Here is a 16,314-nt window from a genome sequence, read left to right on the forward strand (position 1 = left end):
TCTGAACGCTAACAGGAGAGCGCTGCCTCTGAACGCTAACAGGAGAGCGCTGCCTCTGAACGCTAACAGGAGAGCGCTGCCTCTGAACGCTAACAGGAGAGCGCTGCCTCTGAACGCTAACAGGAGAGTGCTGCCTCTGAACGCTAACAGGAGAGTGCTGCCTCTGAACGCTAACAGGAGAGTGCTGCCTCTGAACGCTAACAGGAGAGTGCTGCCTCTGAACGCTAACAGGAGAGTGCTGCCTCTGAACGCTAACAGGAGAGTGCTGCCTCTGAACGCTACCTGAACTGGGAGAGCAGCAGGCCACCGAGGGAGGAGCCACAGATTGAGAAGCACATGGCGATCATGCCGTTCCAGAACCCCAGCTCCCGGGCTGTCATGTGATGGTCCAAAAGGAAGAGAGGGAACATGGTCACCGCACCCTGCTCACCTGTGGATAGAGACAGAGAGATAGGACAAACCAGTTGGAGTTCAGGTTAGACAAGAGAGAGTTAGACTCTAAACACAAATCTGTTCATCTGTAGTTTTAGTCATTTTATCTACAACATAGCCAAGAGTCAACTACGATGGATTAGCCATTGTTGGAAATAAACATACTCAAAAAACACCCACAATCCACCTTCCTGTGACAGAGCTAGTTAAAGGAAAACAGGAAGAAGAAAACAATAGTGGATGTCTTCACTGTGTATGACAACTCCAACTTTCTTAAACACTGTGACAGTGCACAAAGCAGTTACCTTTCATAGACTGGACAATGTTATATTGGTGCTTTCTTAATCTAACAACATACACTATTCCTAGATAGTATCAATAATAAAACGATGAATATCCTGCGTCATTTTTCAAAAGGGCCTAATGTAAAACTTCGTCAGATAACACAAGCCTCAGACACAGAGCTTTCTGGTGAAATAAAAGTTTGTCAGTGAGACAATAGTGCCTCTGTCGCTGTGTGGTTTCGAAGGCGGGACAATTTTCTGCCCGAACGACGCTGTAAAATATTCAGCGCTGCCGCCATTATTAATGGAGAGTGACTTCACAAAGACAGGGAGACGGAGTGCTGAGTGACAGCTCAGAGACTGCTGTCAAAGAGACGACACACTCACACACCACACACTTGGCCAGAAGAAAAACAACAATAGAGAGAGAATCTTTCACATGAAATGGAGAAGGATATCAAAAGGAGATCTTAGAGAAGACGCTCAAAACCTCCTGGCACACGGGAACGCTACGACAACGCACACGGGAACGCCACGACAACGCACACGTTATGCCAGCGCTATGTGACAGCCAAGCTGAATGTATGGCAGGAGAATGAGAGGGATAAACAGAGGCTGCTGTGATGGCATATTCATTCAGCGTCTATATTCTATATTCCAAGGCAGCACGAACATAAACAGCTATCAGCTACTGTATTGCTCACTACTTCCCACCATCACCGGTTGAAACCTGGGGAACTTTTTATCATCCAACAGGGTAGATAGTTTGAGGCAAGACATTACTTAAATGGACAATCTGCCATTGCTACATTCATTTTTTTGACTTTGAAATGATTGATATACACCCATTGATTCTTGAAGAATATATACTGAGTGTACAAAACATGAGGAACACAAACCTAATATGGAGTTGCACCCCATTTTGCCCTCAGAACAGCCTCAGTCCATCAGGGAATGGACTCTACAAGGTGTCGAAAGCGTTTCACAGGGATGCTGGCCCATGTTGACTACAATGCTTCCCGCAATTGTGTCAAGTTGGCTGAATGTCCTTTGGGTGGTTGACCATTCTTGATACACATGGGAAACTGTTGAGCGTGAAAAGCCCTCAAACCGGGGCGCCTGGCACCTATTTACATTCCCTGTTCAAAGACACTTAAATCTTTGTTTTTGCCTATTCAACCTCTGAATGGCACATATACACAATCCATGTCTCAAGGCTTAAAAAGCAATTTTTTTTAACCTGTCTCCTTCCCTTCATATACACTGATTTGAAGTGGATTTAACAAGTGACATCAATAAGGGATCATAGCTTTCACGTGGATTCACCTGGTCAGTCTGTCATGGAAAGAGCAGTTGTTCCCAATGTTTTGTACACTCAGTGTAGTTCAAATGCCTCATGAGCTTAGTTCAATTATTTTACTCCATCAAAACCCCAAATATACATTTGTTTTACTCATTTGTTTGTAAACAGTGTAGGTCTTATTGTAAACAAACACTGTATCAAAATAGCCTAAAAATATGCTTCTAACTATAATTTTGGTGTCATATTTAATTTTTACATTTTAGTCATTTAGCAAATGCTCTTATCCAGAGTGACTTACAGTTAGTGCATTCACCTTAAGATAGCTAGGTGGGACAACCACAACCACATATCACAGTTATAGTAAGTACATTTATGTACATTTTTCCTCAATAAAGGAGCTATCAGCAAAGTCAGAGTTAGTAAGGAAAGAAAAGTGTTATTTCGCAAAATGCATTTTTATGCAGGGGGGAGTGCTCTGCTGTTCTAGCTTTAGGGGGAAGCCAGTTCCACCATCGGGTTGTGCAAGGAAAGAGAAGAGCTTGGACTGGGCTGAGCAGGAGCTGGAGACCAGAGGTGCTCGGGTTGGGGTGTAGGGTTTGAGCATAGCCTGAAGGTAGGGAGGGGCAGTTGGTCACTCATGGGATGGTCATTCCTAGCTCTGTCTATGAATTTGAGAGTGGTTACATTCCTCCAACCCCATCCCTGAGATATTTACCAAAACACTGGATGGGGTAACACCTTTGTGGTTGTTTGAACGACAGATTGTTCTTTTAAAGCCTTTATGATGTCTAATAAACCGCAGGCTGCTGTTGCACATGGAAACCATGTGTTTGACGTATTTGATACCAATCCACTCATTCCACTCCAGCCATTACCACGAGCCCTGTCCTCTCCAATTAAGGTGCCACCAACCTCCTATGCTTGATTCTTTACCAGTGGTTCTGTGTCTCTACAGCATTCAGTGCTCCCACTGCTTCAAACTCATTATTTCTTTAAAAGGGGAGTGCAGACAAACACAACAGGGCTGATTATTCAATTCTATAAATATTCGCAAAGCAACAATTGTCCATTTCATTTGGGATTTCATTAGGCATCCACAAAGAAGAAACTAGTAGAGAGGGGAGTATGGGAGAAAGATAGAGACAGAGAGTGGGAGAGAGACAGAGGGGGATAAAGACACAGAGAGAGAGAGAATGACAGAGAAACAGATAGAGGGAGAATGACAGAGAGACAGATAGAGAGAGAATGATAGAGAGACAGATAGAGGGAGAATGACAGAGAGACAGATAGAGAGAGAATGATAGAGAGACAGATAGAGGGAGAATGACAGAGAGACAGATAGAGAGAGAGAGAGAGAGAGAGAGAGAGAGAGAGAGAGAGAGAGAGAGAGAGAGAGAGAGAGAGAGAGAGAGGTGAACCTGGAGAAGAGTCCCCTAAGCAAGCTGGTCCTGGGGCTCTGTTCACAAACACAAACACACCCTACAGAGCCCCAGGACAACAGCACAATTAGACCCAACCAAATCATGAGAAAAAAAAAAAGATAATTACTTAACACATTGGAAAGAATTAACAAAAAAACAGAGCAAACTAGAATGCTATTTGGCCCTACACAGAGAGTACACAGCGGCAGAATACCTGACCACTGTGACTGACCCAAAATTAAGGAAAGCTTTGACTATGTACAGACTCAGTGAGCATAGCCTTGCTATTGAGAAAGGCCGCCGTAGGCAGACATGGCTCTCAAGAGAAGACAGGCTATGTGCTCACTGCCCACAAAATGAGGTGGAAACTGAGCTGCACTTCCTAACCTCCTGCCCAATGTATGACCATATTAGAGAGACATATTTCCCTCAGATTACACAGATCCACAAAGAATTCTAAAACAAATCCAATTTTGAAAAACTCACATATCTACTGGGTGAAATACCACAGTGTGCCATCACAGCAGCAAGATTTGTGACCTGTTTCCACGAGAAAAGGGCAACCAGTGAAGAACAAACACCATTGTAAATCCAACCCATATTTATGCTTATTTATTTTATCTTGTGTCCTTTAACCATTTGTACATTGTTAAAACACTGAATATATATATATAATATGACATTTGTAATGTCTTTACTGTTTTGAAACTTCTGTATGTGTAATGTTTACTGTTAATTTTTGCTATTTTTCACTTTATATATTCACTTTGTATGTTGTCTACCTCACTTGCTTTGGCAATGTTAACACATGTTTCCCATGCCAATAAAGCCCTTGAATTGAATTGAATTGAATTGAGAGAGAATGACAGAGAGACAGATAGAGGGAGAATGACAGAGACAGAGAGAGGGAGAATGACAGAGAGACAGATAGAGGGAGAATGACAGAGAGACAGATAGAGGGAGAATGACATAGAGACAGAGAGAGGGAGAATGACAGAGAGACAGATAGAGAGAGAATGACAGAGACAGATAGAGAGAGAATGACAGAGAGACAGATAGAGAGAGAATGACAGAGAGACAGAGGGAGAATGACAGAGAGACAGATAGAGGGAGAATGACAGACAGACAGATAGAGGGAGAGAATGACAGAGAGACAGAGAGAGAATGACAGAGACAGATAGAGAGGGAATGACAGAGAGACAGATAGAGGGAGAATGACAGAGAGACAGAGGGGGATAAAGACAGAGAGAGAAGGGTAAGGGAGAAACATGAACAGAGAGAGAGAGAGGGGTAAGGGAGAAACATGAACAGACAGAGAGAGAGAGGGGTAATGGAGAAACATGAACAGAGAGAGAGAGAGAGAGAGGGGTAAGGGAGAAACATGAACAGACAGAGAGAGAGGGGTAAGGGAGAAACATGAACAGACAGAGAGAGAGGGGTAAGGGAGAAACATGAACAGACAGAGAGATAGAGGTAAGGGAGAAACATGAACAGACAGAGAGAGAGAAAGAGGGGTAAGGGAGAAACATGAACAGACAGAGAGAGAGGGGTAAGGGAGAAACATGAACAGACAGAGAGAGAGGGGTAAGGGAGAAAATGAGAAGACAGAGAGAGAGGGTAAGGGAGGGGTAAGGAGAAACATGAACAGACAGAGAGAGGGTAAGGGAGAAAAATGAACAGACAGAGAGAGGGTAAGGTAGAAACATGAACAGACAGAGAGAGAGGGGTAAGGGAGAAACATGAACAGACAGAGAGAGAGGGGTAAGGGAGAAACATGAACAGACAGAGAGAGAGGGGTAAGGGAGAAACATGAACAGACAGAGAGAGGGGTAATGGAGAAACATGAACAGACAGAGGTAAGGGGTGAACAGACAGGAGAGAAACATGAACAGACAGAGAGAGAGAGGGTAAGGGAGAAACATGAACAACAGAGAGTAAGGGAGAGAGAGGGGTAAGGGAGAAACATGAACAACAGAGAGAAACATGAACAGACAGAGAGAGGGGTAAGGGAGAAACATGAACAGACAGAGAGAGAGGGTAAGGGAGAAACATGAACAGACAGAGAGAGAGGGGTAAGGGAGAAACATGAACAGACAGAGAGAGAGAGGGGTAAGGGAGAAACATGAACAGACAGAGAGAGAGAGGGGTAAGGGAGAAACATGAACAGACAGAGAGAGAGGGGTAATGGAGAAACATGAACAGAGAGAGAGAGAGAGGGGTAATGGAGAAACATGAACAGAGAGAGAGAGAGAGGGGTATTGGAGAAACATGAACAGAGAGAGAGAGAGAGGGGTAAGGGAGAAACATGAACAGACAGAGAGAGAGGGGTAAGGGAGAAACATGAACAGACAGAGAGAGAGAGGGGTAAGGGAGAAACATGAACAGACAGAGAGAGAGAAAGAGGGGTAAGGGAGAAACATGAACAGACAGAGAGAGAGGTAAGGGAGAAACATGAACAGACAGAGAGAGAGAGGTAAGGGAGAAACATGAACAGACAGAGATAGAGGGGTAAGGGAGAAACATGAACAGACAGAGAGAGAGGGGTAAGGGAGAAACATGAACAGACAGAGAGATAGAGGTAAGGGAGAAACATGAACAGACAGAGAGAGAGAAAGAGGGGTAAGGGAGAAACATGAACAGACAGAGAGAGAGAGAGGGTAAGGGAGAAACATGAACAGACAGAGAGAGAGGGGTAAGGGAGAAACATGAACAGACAGAGAGAGAGAGGGGTAAGGGAGAAACATGAACAGACAGAGAGAGAGGGGTAAGGGAGAAACATGAACAGACAGAGAGAGAGGGTTAAGGGAGAAACATGAACAGACAGAGAGAGAGAGGGGTAAGGGAGAAACATGAACAGACAGAGAGAGAGGGTTAAGGGAGAAACATGAACAGACAGAGAGAGAGAGAGGGGTAAGGGAGAAACATGAACAGACAGAGAGAGAGGGGGGTAAGGGAGAAACATGAACAGACAGAGAGAGAGGGTTAAGGGAGAAACATGAACAGACAGAGAGAGAGAGGGGTAAGGGAGAAACATGAACAGACAGAGAGAGAGAGGGGTAAGGGAGAAACATGAACAGACAGAGAGAGAGGTTTAAGGGAGAAACATGAACAGACAGAGAGAGAGGGGTAAGGGAGAAACATGAACAGACAGAGAGAGAGAGGGGTAAGGGAGAAACATGAACAGACAGAGAGAGAGAGGGGTAAGGGAGAAACATGAACAGACAGAGAGAGAGGTTTAAGGGAGAAACATGAACAGACAGAGAGAGAGGGGTAAGGGAGAAACATGAACAGACAGAGAGAGAGAGGGTTAAGGGAGAAACATGGACAGAGAGAGAGAAAGAGGGGTAAGGGAGAAACATGAACAGACAGAGAGATAGAGGGGTAAGGGAGAAACATGAACAGACAGAGAGAGAGGGTTAAGGGAGAAACATGAACAGACAGAGAGAGAGAGAGAGAGAGGGGTAAGGGAGAAACATGAACAGACAGAGAGAGAGGGGTAAGGGAGATAGATAGTGAGAATGATTTATGGAAAGAAACTGGGTTTATAGAGGAGGGATTCAGAAAAAGGGGCAAAATGTGGAAGAATGCGACTGAGGAGAATGAGACTGAGGAGAATGAGACTGAGGAGAATGAGACAGGAGAATGAGACTGAGGAATTTGGTACAGGAGGGGTGATGGGGAGAGTAGGGCTGACAGGTTGCTGATGGGAAACAAGAGGTGTTTGTGCACGAGTAAGATGGAAAGAAAGAAAGAAAGAAATAGTGAGAGAGAGAGAGAGAGAGAGAGAACAGGATGAGGGATCAGCATGAGAGTCAATTAGGACACAGAATGGTCGGTCGGGTAACAGAGTGATCACATGAAGCTCAGACACTAGAGGCCAGGATCAGATGGGATCACTAGGACACTTAGGAGAAAACAAGACACAAAACACACCCTGGGAACAAGACAGATAGAGAGGCCCAGTAAATCAGTAAGCTACAGTTCTACGTACACCTTCCATTGACACACACACACACTAACAGCAATCCCTACAGGTGTGCACTTTGCAGGGTGTCACATAGTTTGTTGAACCCCTAAGGAAGTAGGCTGAAGCATGGGAAAAGAACTTGAACCCCACCCACCCTACCCAGATGGGTCACTTTGCAAAATTGCTCTTACGTTACCAACTATGTTTTACTCCCATAACCACATGAACTATAACTGTCCTTGCTGACCTTTATACAGAAAGCTGTTGCACTACAGAGCTCCATAGCACCAGGAGATCTACACCATTCCACCAATCAGGGGTCCTAACATTCCATGTAGGACTGGGCGATATGGCCAAAATAACATATCACAATATATTTCTCATTCTTTTGACTGCATGGCAGTGTTTGACGGTATTCTATGTTTCTGAATAATACAAGCTATAAATATGTTTTATGAGTAGTGTATAAACCTAGGATGGCAACAGATTCATTCTAATTGGTTTAATGGTCTTTCTCCTTCCTGATTGCTTATTACTCAACCAAACTAGGACAAATCTGACTTTTCATTTATTTAGCACTGTATCAACATATCGTTATAGACGATTTTATAAAAATCCATACCGATATACCTTGAAATATGATATATCACCCAGCCCTAACTACACGTTACCAGTGTATTGACCAATGATTGATATCTATGCTGTTGACAAAGTAAACAAACACTGACTATGCAATCTAGGGGAGCAGTGTTATGGACAACCAAACAGGGTCACTGGTTGGTTTGGCTCCAGTATTGAAAAAGTCCTGTTATATCGTCCCAATACTGTCCTCTCTCTTTAGGCCTCTTTGCCGTTATCCATCGCTCTCTGTCTCCCTCTGGGCACCATGTGGTGGTTCTTCATTAATTCATCCCCCCTTCAGCCTCCCTGCCGTCCTCCTTTCTCCCTCTGGAAAATTAACCCACATCCCCCCACACCGCTCTCTCCCCCCACTTCCCAGGCCCCCTCTCTCTCACCCCACTTCCCAGGCCCCCTCTCTCTCCCCCACTTCCCAGGCCCCCCTCTCTCTCACCCATTGCTCTGCCATCCTCTCTCTCCCCCCACTTCCCAGGCCCCCCTCTCTCTCACCCATGCTCTGCCATCCCTCTCTCCCCCACTGCCCAGGCCCCCTCTCTCTCCCCCACTGCCCAGGCCCCCCTCTCTCCCCCACTTCCCAGGCCCCCTCTCTCTCCCCCACTTCCCAGGGCCCCCTCTCTCTCCCCCCACTTCCCAGGCCCCCTCTCTCTCCCCCACTTCCCAGGCCCCCTCTCTCTCCCCCCACTTCCCAGGCCCCCTCTCTCTCCCCCCACTGCCCAGGCCCCCTCTCTCTCCCCCCCCACTGCCCAGGCCCCCTCTCTCTCACCCATGCTCTGCCATCCTCTCTCTCCCCCACTTCCCAGGCACCCCTCTCTCCCCCCACCCCAGGCCCCCTCTCTCTCCCCCACTGCCCAGGCCCCCTCTCTCTCACCAATGCTCTGCCATCCTCTCTCTCCCCCCACTTCCCAGGCCCCCTCTCTCTCCCCCACTGCCCAGGCCCCCTCTCTCTCACCCATGTTCTGCCATCCTCTCTCTCCCCCACTTCCCAGGCACCCCTCTCTCCCCCACTGCCCAGGCCCCCTCTCTCCCCCACTGCCCAGGCCCCCTCTCTCTCACCAATGCTCTGCCATCCCTCTCTCCCCCACCCCACTCCCCCACTCCCAGGCCCCCTCTCTCTCACCAATGCTCCCATCCTCTCTCTCACCCCACTTCCCAGGCCCCCCTCTCTCTCCCCCCACTGCCCAGGCCCCCCTCTCTCTCACCCATGCTCTGCCATCCTCTCTCCCATGTCTCACAGTCTATCCAGTATGGCTGTGCATGGCAGAGGTTGGCGGTTTCCCATAGCAGGAAAATAATTCTGCAACAACAGGACATTTAAATTATTGCATGGATTATAATTAATGGACATTTTTGTAGGGGTTGATACATTTTGTTGTTAGTGCAAATCAAGTCTGACATTTTAAAGTGGAAATTACCTGCAACAACAGGATGATCAAATTAAGATCTTACATCTGTAGACGTTGGCCCCAAGTTAACCACTGACTGATACAGGGTCAGTTTTTCTCTTTTCTCTGTTTGATTAGTGGTTAAGGTTATTATTGTAGGGAAGATTATTCTGATCCTAGATCAGTGGGTACTAAACCCAATAAGAGCAGCGCTATCACTTTCCCATCTACCAATACTAGCCCATCCCTCCATCAGTGTTCCCCGGACTACAATACACAGGTTCATTCTCCTTCTATCCCTTTTGCCCCCGACTCTCCCTCTCTGGGATTCTGCCCAGACAGCAAGTCCCATGTCCGCGACCTCAAATGACACAGGGGTCATCCAAACGGCTCCCTCTCATTGGTTGTGCGGTTCTACACAGAGCAAACTCGCTGTGTTCATAAAGAGTAAGTGGGAGAGGGGTCTGAGATGAGTGTGTTTGTGTGTTGGGGGAGGGGGGGGGGGTTTAAGGCAGACCTTTCACTTTAAAATCTCACACACAAACAGTCTCACATTGTTAAGTTTCACCCGACAGTTGCACACAAACAGTCTGACCTTTTTATTCTGAAATAAAGAGCGGACAACTAAGCCGGTTATTTGTAAATACTGATTATATTAGATGTGATTATTATGTTAATATTGATAACATCATCAGGATGAGGATGTTAACGATAATGGCGATGATGAAAATGATTGGTATGGAGAGGGTGACAGTGGTGATGATGACAATACTGGTGAACCCCTCAAGCGAACTGTCTTACGCTCCTGTCTAGTGTCTGCCTGGGATCATCCAATTACTGTGCCCCCCCTAACACACTCTCTCTCAAACACACACAAACACATACAGGAAAAACAATGGCACACACATTCACATGTATGCAAATGTATACAGACCATGTTTTCCCAACACCCAAACAAACACACACACTAGTGTGACGCTGCGTCTTCCATTTCAATTTCCATGAAAAAAACACCAGACATACAGACACACTAATCCTTTACATAATCCCCTCCTGCTGCCAAACACCAAACTCTGTTCCTACCAATTCTCGCTCGCTCACACACACATACATACACACGCTGCTTAACACCAAACTCTGTTCCTACCAATTCTCAGACACACACACACACACACATACATACACACGCTGCTTAACACCAAACTCTGTTCCTACCAATTCTCACTCACACACACATACATACACACGCTGCTTAACACCAAACTCTGTTCCTACCAATTCCCATACACACACACACACACATACACGCTGCTTAACACCAAACTGTGTTCCACCACACACACACACACACACACACACACACACACACACACACACACACACACACACACACACACACACACACACACACACACACACACACTTTAACACCAAACTGTGTTCATCATAGAACGTTTTCTCTTGCAAATATAAACTTGGAGACAAATACATTTTTAAAGGACAACATTCCTAACATCTCACTAGCCCTAATATATACCTGTTACTTTGTACATAAATGCTATTCACTGAGTTCAAAATGTCATATTTTCTAAAAAATGGAACGTTAAGTAGGTTCTGGACTCATTACCAAGTCCCTGGGAATAACACACTAATTCCCTTTATTCATCAACAGACTAGATGATCAGTCTAGATCAGGGTCATCGTTAGTTACCCCAGACACAAATGATATTTTAAACCTAACCTTAACCATACTGCTAACTTTATGCCTAACCTTAAATTAAGACCAAAAAGTACATTTTTACAATATAGCCCTTTTTAAAAACTTTGTGGCTGTAGTAAATAGTTCAGGGCAACAGTGGTAAGAAATGAGACCACAGCTGAATGGAGAAAATATGATTCTGTCTTGCTTACTGTCTTGCTTACTTCATTTATACATTTTAGTCATTTTGCACACGGTATTATCCAGAGCGACTTACAGGGGCAATTAGGGTTAAGTACCTTGCTCAAGAGCACAAACAGATTTTATTTTTCACCTTGTCAGCTCAGATATTTGAACAAGCGACCGTTCGGTTACTGGCCCAACGCTCTTAACCGCTAGGCTACCTGCCACCCACTTCACAAATGAGGCTACAGGTCATCAGGCTTGTATTCAATAGGCACCAAATGGAATAAAACAGACTGAAACAGACAGGGACTATGAGAACTTGTCCAATAAGAAACTTTTTGTTTTTGTATTCCTTTGCAAAATGTTTTGCTATGTTTTGCATTAAATAATGTAGGACTACTATTGGAAGAAAACATGCTTTGGCTAAAGTCATTTATGGAATAGTGGGTTTCTTATGTAGTAGCCTTGTAGTGGATCAGCTTTAGTGTACAGTAGATGAGTGTGGAGGTTAGTGTTAAGACTTTTAGCTACTTCTCTAGTTTGTACAGTAGGTGAGTGTGGAGGTTAGTGTTAAGACTTTTAGCTACTTCTCTAGTTTGTACAGTAGATGAGTGTGGAGGTTAGTGTTAAGACTTTTAGCTACTTCTCTAGTTTGTACAGTAGATGAGTGTGGAGGTTAGTGTTAAGACTTTTAGCTACTTCTCTAGTTGGTACAGTAGGTGAGTGTGGAGGTTAGTGTTAAGACTTTTAGCTACTTCTCTGGTTGGCACAGAAGGTGAGTGTACATGGTTGTCAGACTGACTAGCAGATTTACCCAGTTTGTATGTGAGAACGTAGATCATGGTCCAGGGCGTCCCAGGTACTGACATCAGCTTCCGCCACACCCTCCAGGGATGCACAGCGTCCGACTGGACCCCCTTCCTCCCCTCTGCTTGGCCCCTCAAAAGCTCATTGTCCAGCACGGGGGCCCCCAACACAAACAGTGCCACCCCGAAGTACACAAAGGCCAACAGCATAAACATAGGGCCCCACCCGGCCACATCAATCACAGCCAGGAGCCCGCCCCCGGCGAACACCGAGCCGGCCTTGTAGCCCACCACCTGAGCCATGTTGCCCAGGCCCAGCTCGCTACGGCCCTTCAGCAGTCCCACAGCGGCCCCGTCCACTGTGATGTCCTGAATCGATGCCAGGGCGTTCATGGCCAGCAGAGTCCCCACCACTCCCCAGATGTGGGCCTCCGGGGCCAGAGCGGCACTGGAGAGACAAGTAAGCGCCAGGCCAGAGACCGTGGCCACCAGCCAGCGCCGCTTGGTGCCCACACGGTCCACCAGGGGTGCCCAGAGGACCTTGAGCACCCAGGGGAAGTAGAGGATTTTGGTCAAGCCGATGTGAGTGAGGGAGTGGCCCGCCCCACGGAGGTAGACAGGGAGCAACAAGGACTGGAGACCATAGGGGATCCCCTGCACAAAGTACAGGAGGCCCAGAAAAACCAGCTTGTCATTCATGATTAAATAGGAAAGGGACAATTCGTCAGGTCATGACGATGTTCCACCAGGAGCTGATCAAATGGGTCGATCAGCCTAGGAGAGATGGGGAAGAGAGAGAGGGGATCATTTCACTGACAGAAAACATGAGCAAATGGGTGCCGGAGTCTGGTCTAGTTAGTCCGGCAGACTCCAGACCACACATGCAAGCTAGTGACGGGGTTCCAAATTCCACCTTGCTCCCTATACTCTTTCTCCCTCTGTATCTGTCACCTTGTCTACCTTCTGACTGCCAAGGTACATGAAAAAATAATATATAAAAATAAAATCATGAGCAAATGGAATTTCCCTCATGATAAATAGTTTTGGGTTTTAGTATATGTATTAAATGAAGGAAACTCAGGTTTCATTATACACTGAACAAAAATATAAACGCAACATGTAAAGTCCTGGTCCCATGTTTCATGAGCTGAAATAAAAGATCCCAGAAATGTTCTAAATGCACCAAAACAATGTTTATCTCAAATTTTGTGCACAAATTTGTTTACTTCCCTGTTAGTGAGCATTTCTCCTTTGTCAATATAATCCATCCACCTGACAGGTGTGGAATATCAAGAAGCTGATTAAGCAGCATGATAATTACACAGGTGCACCTTGTACTGGGGAAAATAAAAGGTCACTCTAAAATGTGCATTTTTGTCATACAATACAGTGCCACAGATATTGCAAGTTTTTGAGGGAGCGTGAAATTGGCATATGGACTGCAGGAATGTCCAATAGAGCTATTGCCAGGGAACTGTATGTTAATTTCTCTACCATAAGCCACCTCCAATGTAATTTTAGAGAATTTGGCAGTATGTCCAAGCGGCCTCACAACCACAGACCACGTGTAACCATGCCAGCCCAGGACCTCCACATCCAGCTTCTTCACCTGTGGGATTGTCGGATACCAGCCACCCCGACAACTGATGAAACATAAGTATTTTTGTCTGTAATAAAGTCCTTTTGTGGGGAAAAACACATTTTGATTGGCTGGTCCTGGATCTCAAGTGGGTAGCCTATGCCCTCCCAGGCCCACACATGGCTGCACCCCTGCCTCGTCATGTAAAATCCATAGATAGGGCCAAATTTATTTATTTAAATTGACTTGATTTCCTTATATGAACTGTAACTAAGGGAAATCGTTAATAGTTGCGTTTATATTTTTGTTCAGTATAGATTCTGGCAAACTGATGCATCAGACAGCTGTCAAGCTTTATTCACAAGCAATAATGAACTTTCATAACTAGTTCATCTTCCTTTTAATTAAACGTATAACACATGGGACCATGTAGATATCCGTTTACGCCCCAAACGTGACCTTTCGATAGTAACAAGCTAAACTGATGTTTCGGTAACTTGGCTAGTTATACCACAAGCAAAAACCAATAAACATGCATGGCCAAATAGCTAGTATTCAAGCTAACGCTGTCATACTACCAATTCAGAGTAAGTTAAGTATCAGCGCGTGCCAATAGCTAGCAAATTCCGTGGTGAAGTTTTATAAATATTATGTTATAAAACGTTAATCTGAGTGCAATCTGTTATGATAATTGTGTCGTTAGCTAGCTGGCTACATACTGGAAAGGGAGAACCTGCTTTCAGCGTCTCGTCAGCAACACTAACAGAGTACATCCGGGTCACGGAATTTCAGAACTTTTCCAAATAAAAGCCCCCCAAGTAATAGTAGAAACGTTTCAATAACCTGTATTTACTCATGATATATGAACAATTATTGTCTTAACATTAACAATGATTCCTATTTGTTCATATTTAAGTTACATTTAGATTAAACCTGGGTTTTAAAACTTGTTCCAAGGTCAAATAAATGGCCACAATATGAATCACCATATGGAATACATATTGGTTTAAAAAAGCAAAAACTATTCTGGGTGTCGCAGTAAAAGTATTGTAGGAAATACTCAGTAGGGTCTGTAGAATGTATATACTGTATGTGTGTGTCATTTCATAGGGCTCTGAATAATACAGAGTGTTGCTAGCCTTTTACTCAACCCATTCCATTGGCCACAATGGGAATAACTGTATATGGAATACATATTGTCTTATAGAGAAAAATAACTATTCTGTTTTCCGCAGTAAAAGTATTGAAAGGAATTATCAGTGCGGTCTGTATAATATATATATGATGTTATGTCACGGTGGACACTTTTATATGCCCAGCGACACTTTTTACACCACCCACTCCCTTGGTTCCAATGCAATACACTACAGGCCAATAGATTACATATTTTCTTATAGAGAGAAATATAGTTTAAGTGTCGAAGTCAAATGTACAGTACCAGTCAAAAGTTTGTATACACTTACTCATTCAAGGGTTTTCTTTATTTTTTCAAAACTATTTTCTATGTTGTAGAATAATAGTGAAGACATCAATGAAATAACACATATGGAATCATGTAGTCACCAAAAAAGTGGTAAACAAATCAAAATATATTTTATATTTGAGATTCTTCAAAGTAGCCACCCTTTGCCATGATTACAGCATTGCACACTCTTGGCATTCTCTCAACCATCTTCATGTGGTAGTCACCTGGAATGCATTTCAATTAACAGGTGTGCCTTGTTAAATGTTCATTTGTGGAATTTCTTTCCTTCTTAATGCATTTGAGCCTATCAGTTGTGTTGTGACAAGGTATGGGTGGTATACAGAAGATAGCCCTATTTGGTAAAAGAGAAACGACAGTCCATCATTACTTTAAGACATGAAGGTTAGTCAATCCGGAAAATGTCAAGAACTTTGAAAGTGCAGTCGCAAAAACCATCAAGCACTATGATGAAACTGGCTCTCATGAAACTGGCTCTCCACAGGAAAGGAAGGCCCAGAGTTACCACTGCTGCAGAGGATAAGTTCATTAGAGTTACCAGCCTCAGAAATTGTAGCCCAAATAAATGCTTCACAGAGTTCAAGTAACAGACACATCTCAACATCAACTGTTTAGAGGAGACTGTATGAATCAGACCTTCATGGTTGAATTACTGCAAAGAAACCAACCAAAGGACACCAGTAATAATAAGAAGACTTGATTGGGTCAAGAAACACAAACAATGGACATCAGTAGTGGAAATGACCAGTGGAAATTTTAGATTTTTGGTTCCAACCGCCGTGTCTTTGTGAGATGCAGAGTAGGTGAACTGATGATCTCTGCGTGTGTGGTTACCACCATGAAGCATGGAGGAGGAGGTGTGATGGTGTGGGGGTGCTTTGCTGGTGACACTGTCTGTGATTTATTTAGAATTCACTATTCACAATATAGTGGCAATATCCAGGAAATCCAAAGTTCCAAAAGCTGGGCCGAGAATTTGCTTCGACTTATGTGGATGATGTTAAAAATATTTGTTGGTCTGATGTGATTAATAAGGTGCATCCAGATGCTGCACCTGTTAAGAGACTCACTGTTAGAACTGTTTAAGCTCCATGGACTGAGGAGGACTTGAAAAACTGTATGGTTGAAAGAGA

At 44.6% G+C, this 16,314-nt stretch overlaps 1 protein-coding gene across 3 annotated transcripts in view; it reads right to left on the reverse strand.

Annotated features, from left to right (window-relative positions):
• Positions 1 to 14,466, reverse strand: part of LOC118392974 (major facilitator superfamily domain-containing protein 3-like) — a 52,406-nt gene extending 37,940 nt beyond the window's left edge. For 2 of the 3 annotated variants that reach the window (XR_008063863.1, XM_035785055.2), the window contains exons 1-2: positions 12,128 to 14,410; positions 283 to 430 (exon numbers count right to left, since the gene is read on the reverse strand). Coding sequence is in view for 2 of the 3 variants with exons in the window: in XM_035785055.2 (XP_035640948.1) it covers positions 283 to 430; positions 12,128 to 12,818 (839 nt within the window). In the remaining variant the exon portion in view is untranslated. The other variant, XM_035785054.2, reaches the window with a different exon arrangement.
• Positions 14,467 to 16,314: the final 1,848 nt, after the last annotated feature.

Source organism: Oncorhynchus keta, chromosome 14 (assembly GCF_023373465.1).
Source record: "Oncorhynchus keta strain PuntledgeMale-10-30-2019 chromosome 14, Oket_V2, whole genome shotgun sequence".
In the NCBI taxonomy this organism is placed as follows: domain Eukaryota; kingdom Metazoa; phylum Chordata; class Actinopteri; order Salmoniformes; family Salmonidae; genus Oncorhynchus; species Oncorhynchus keta.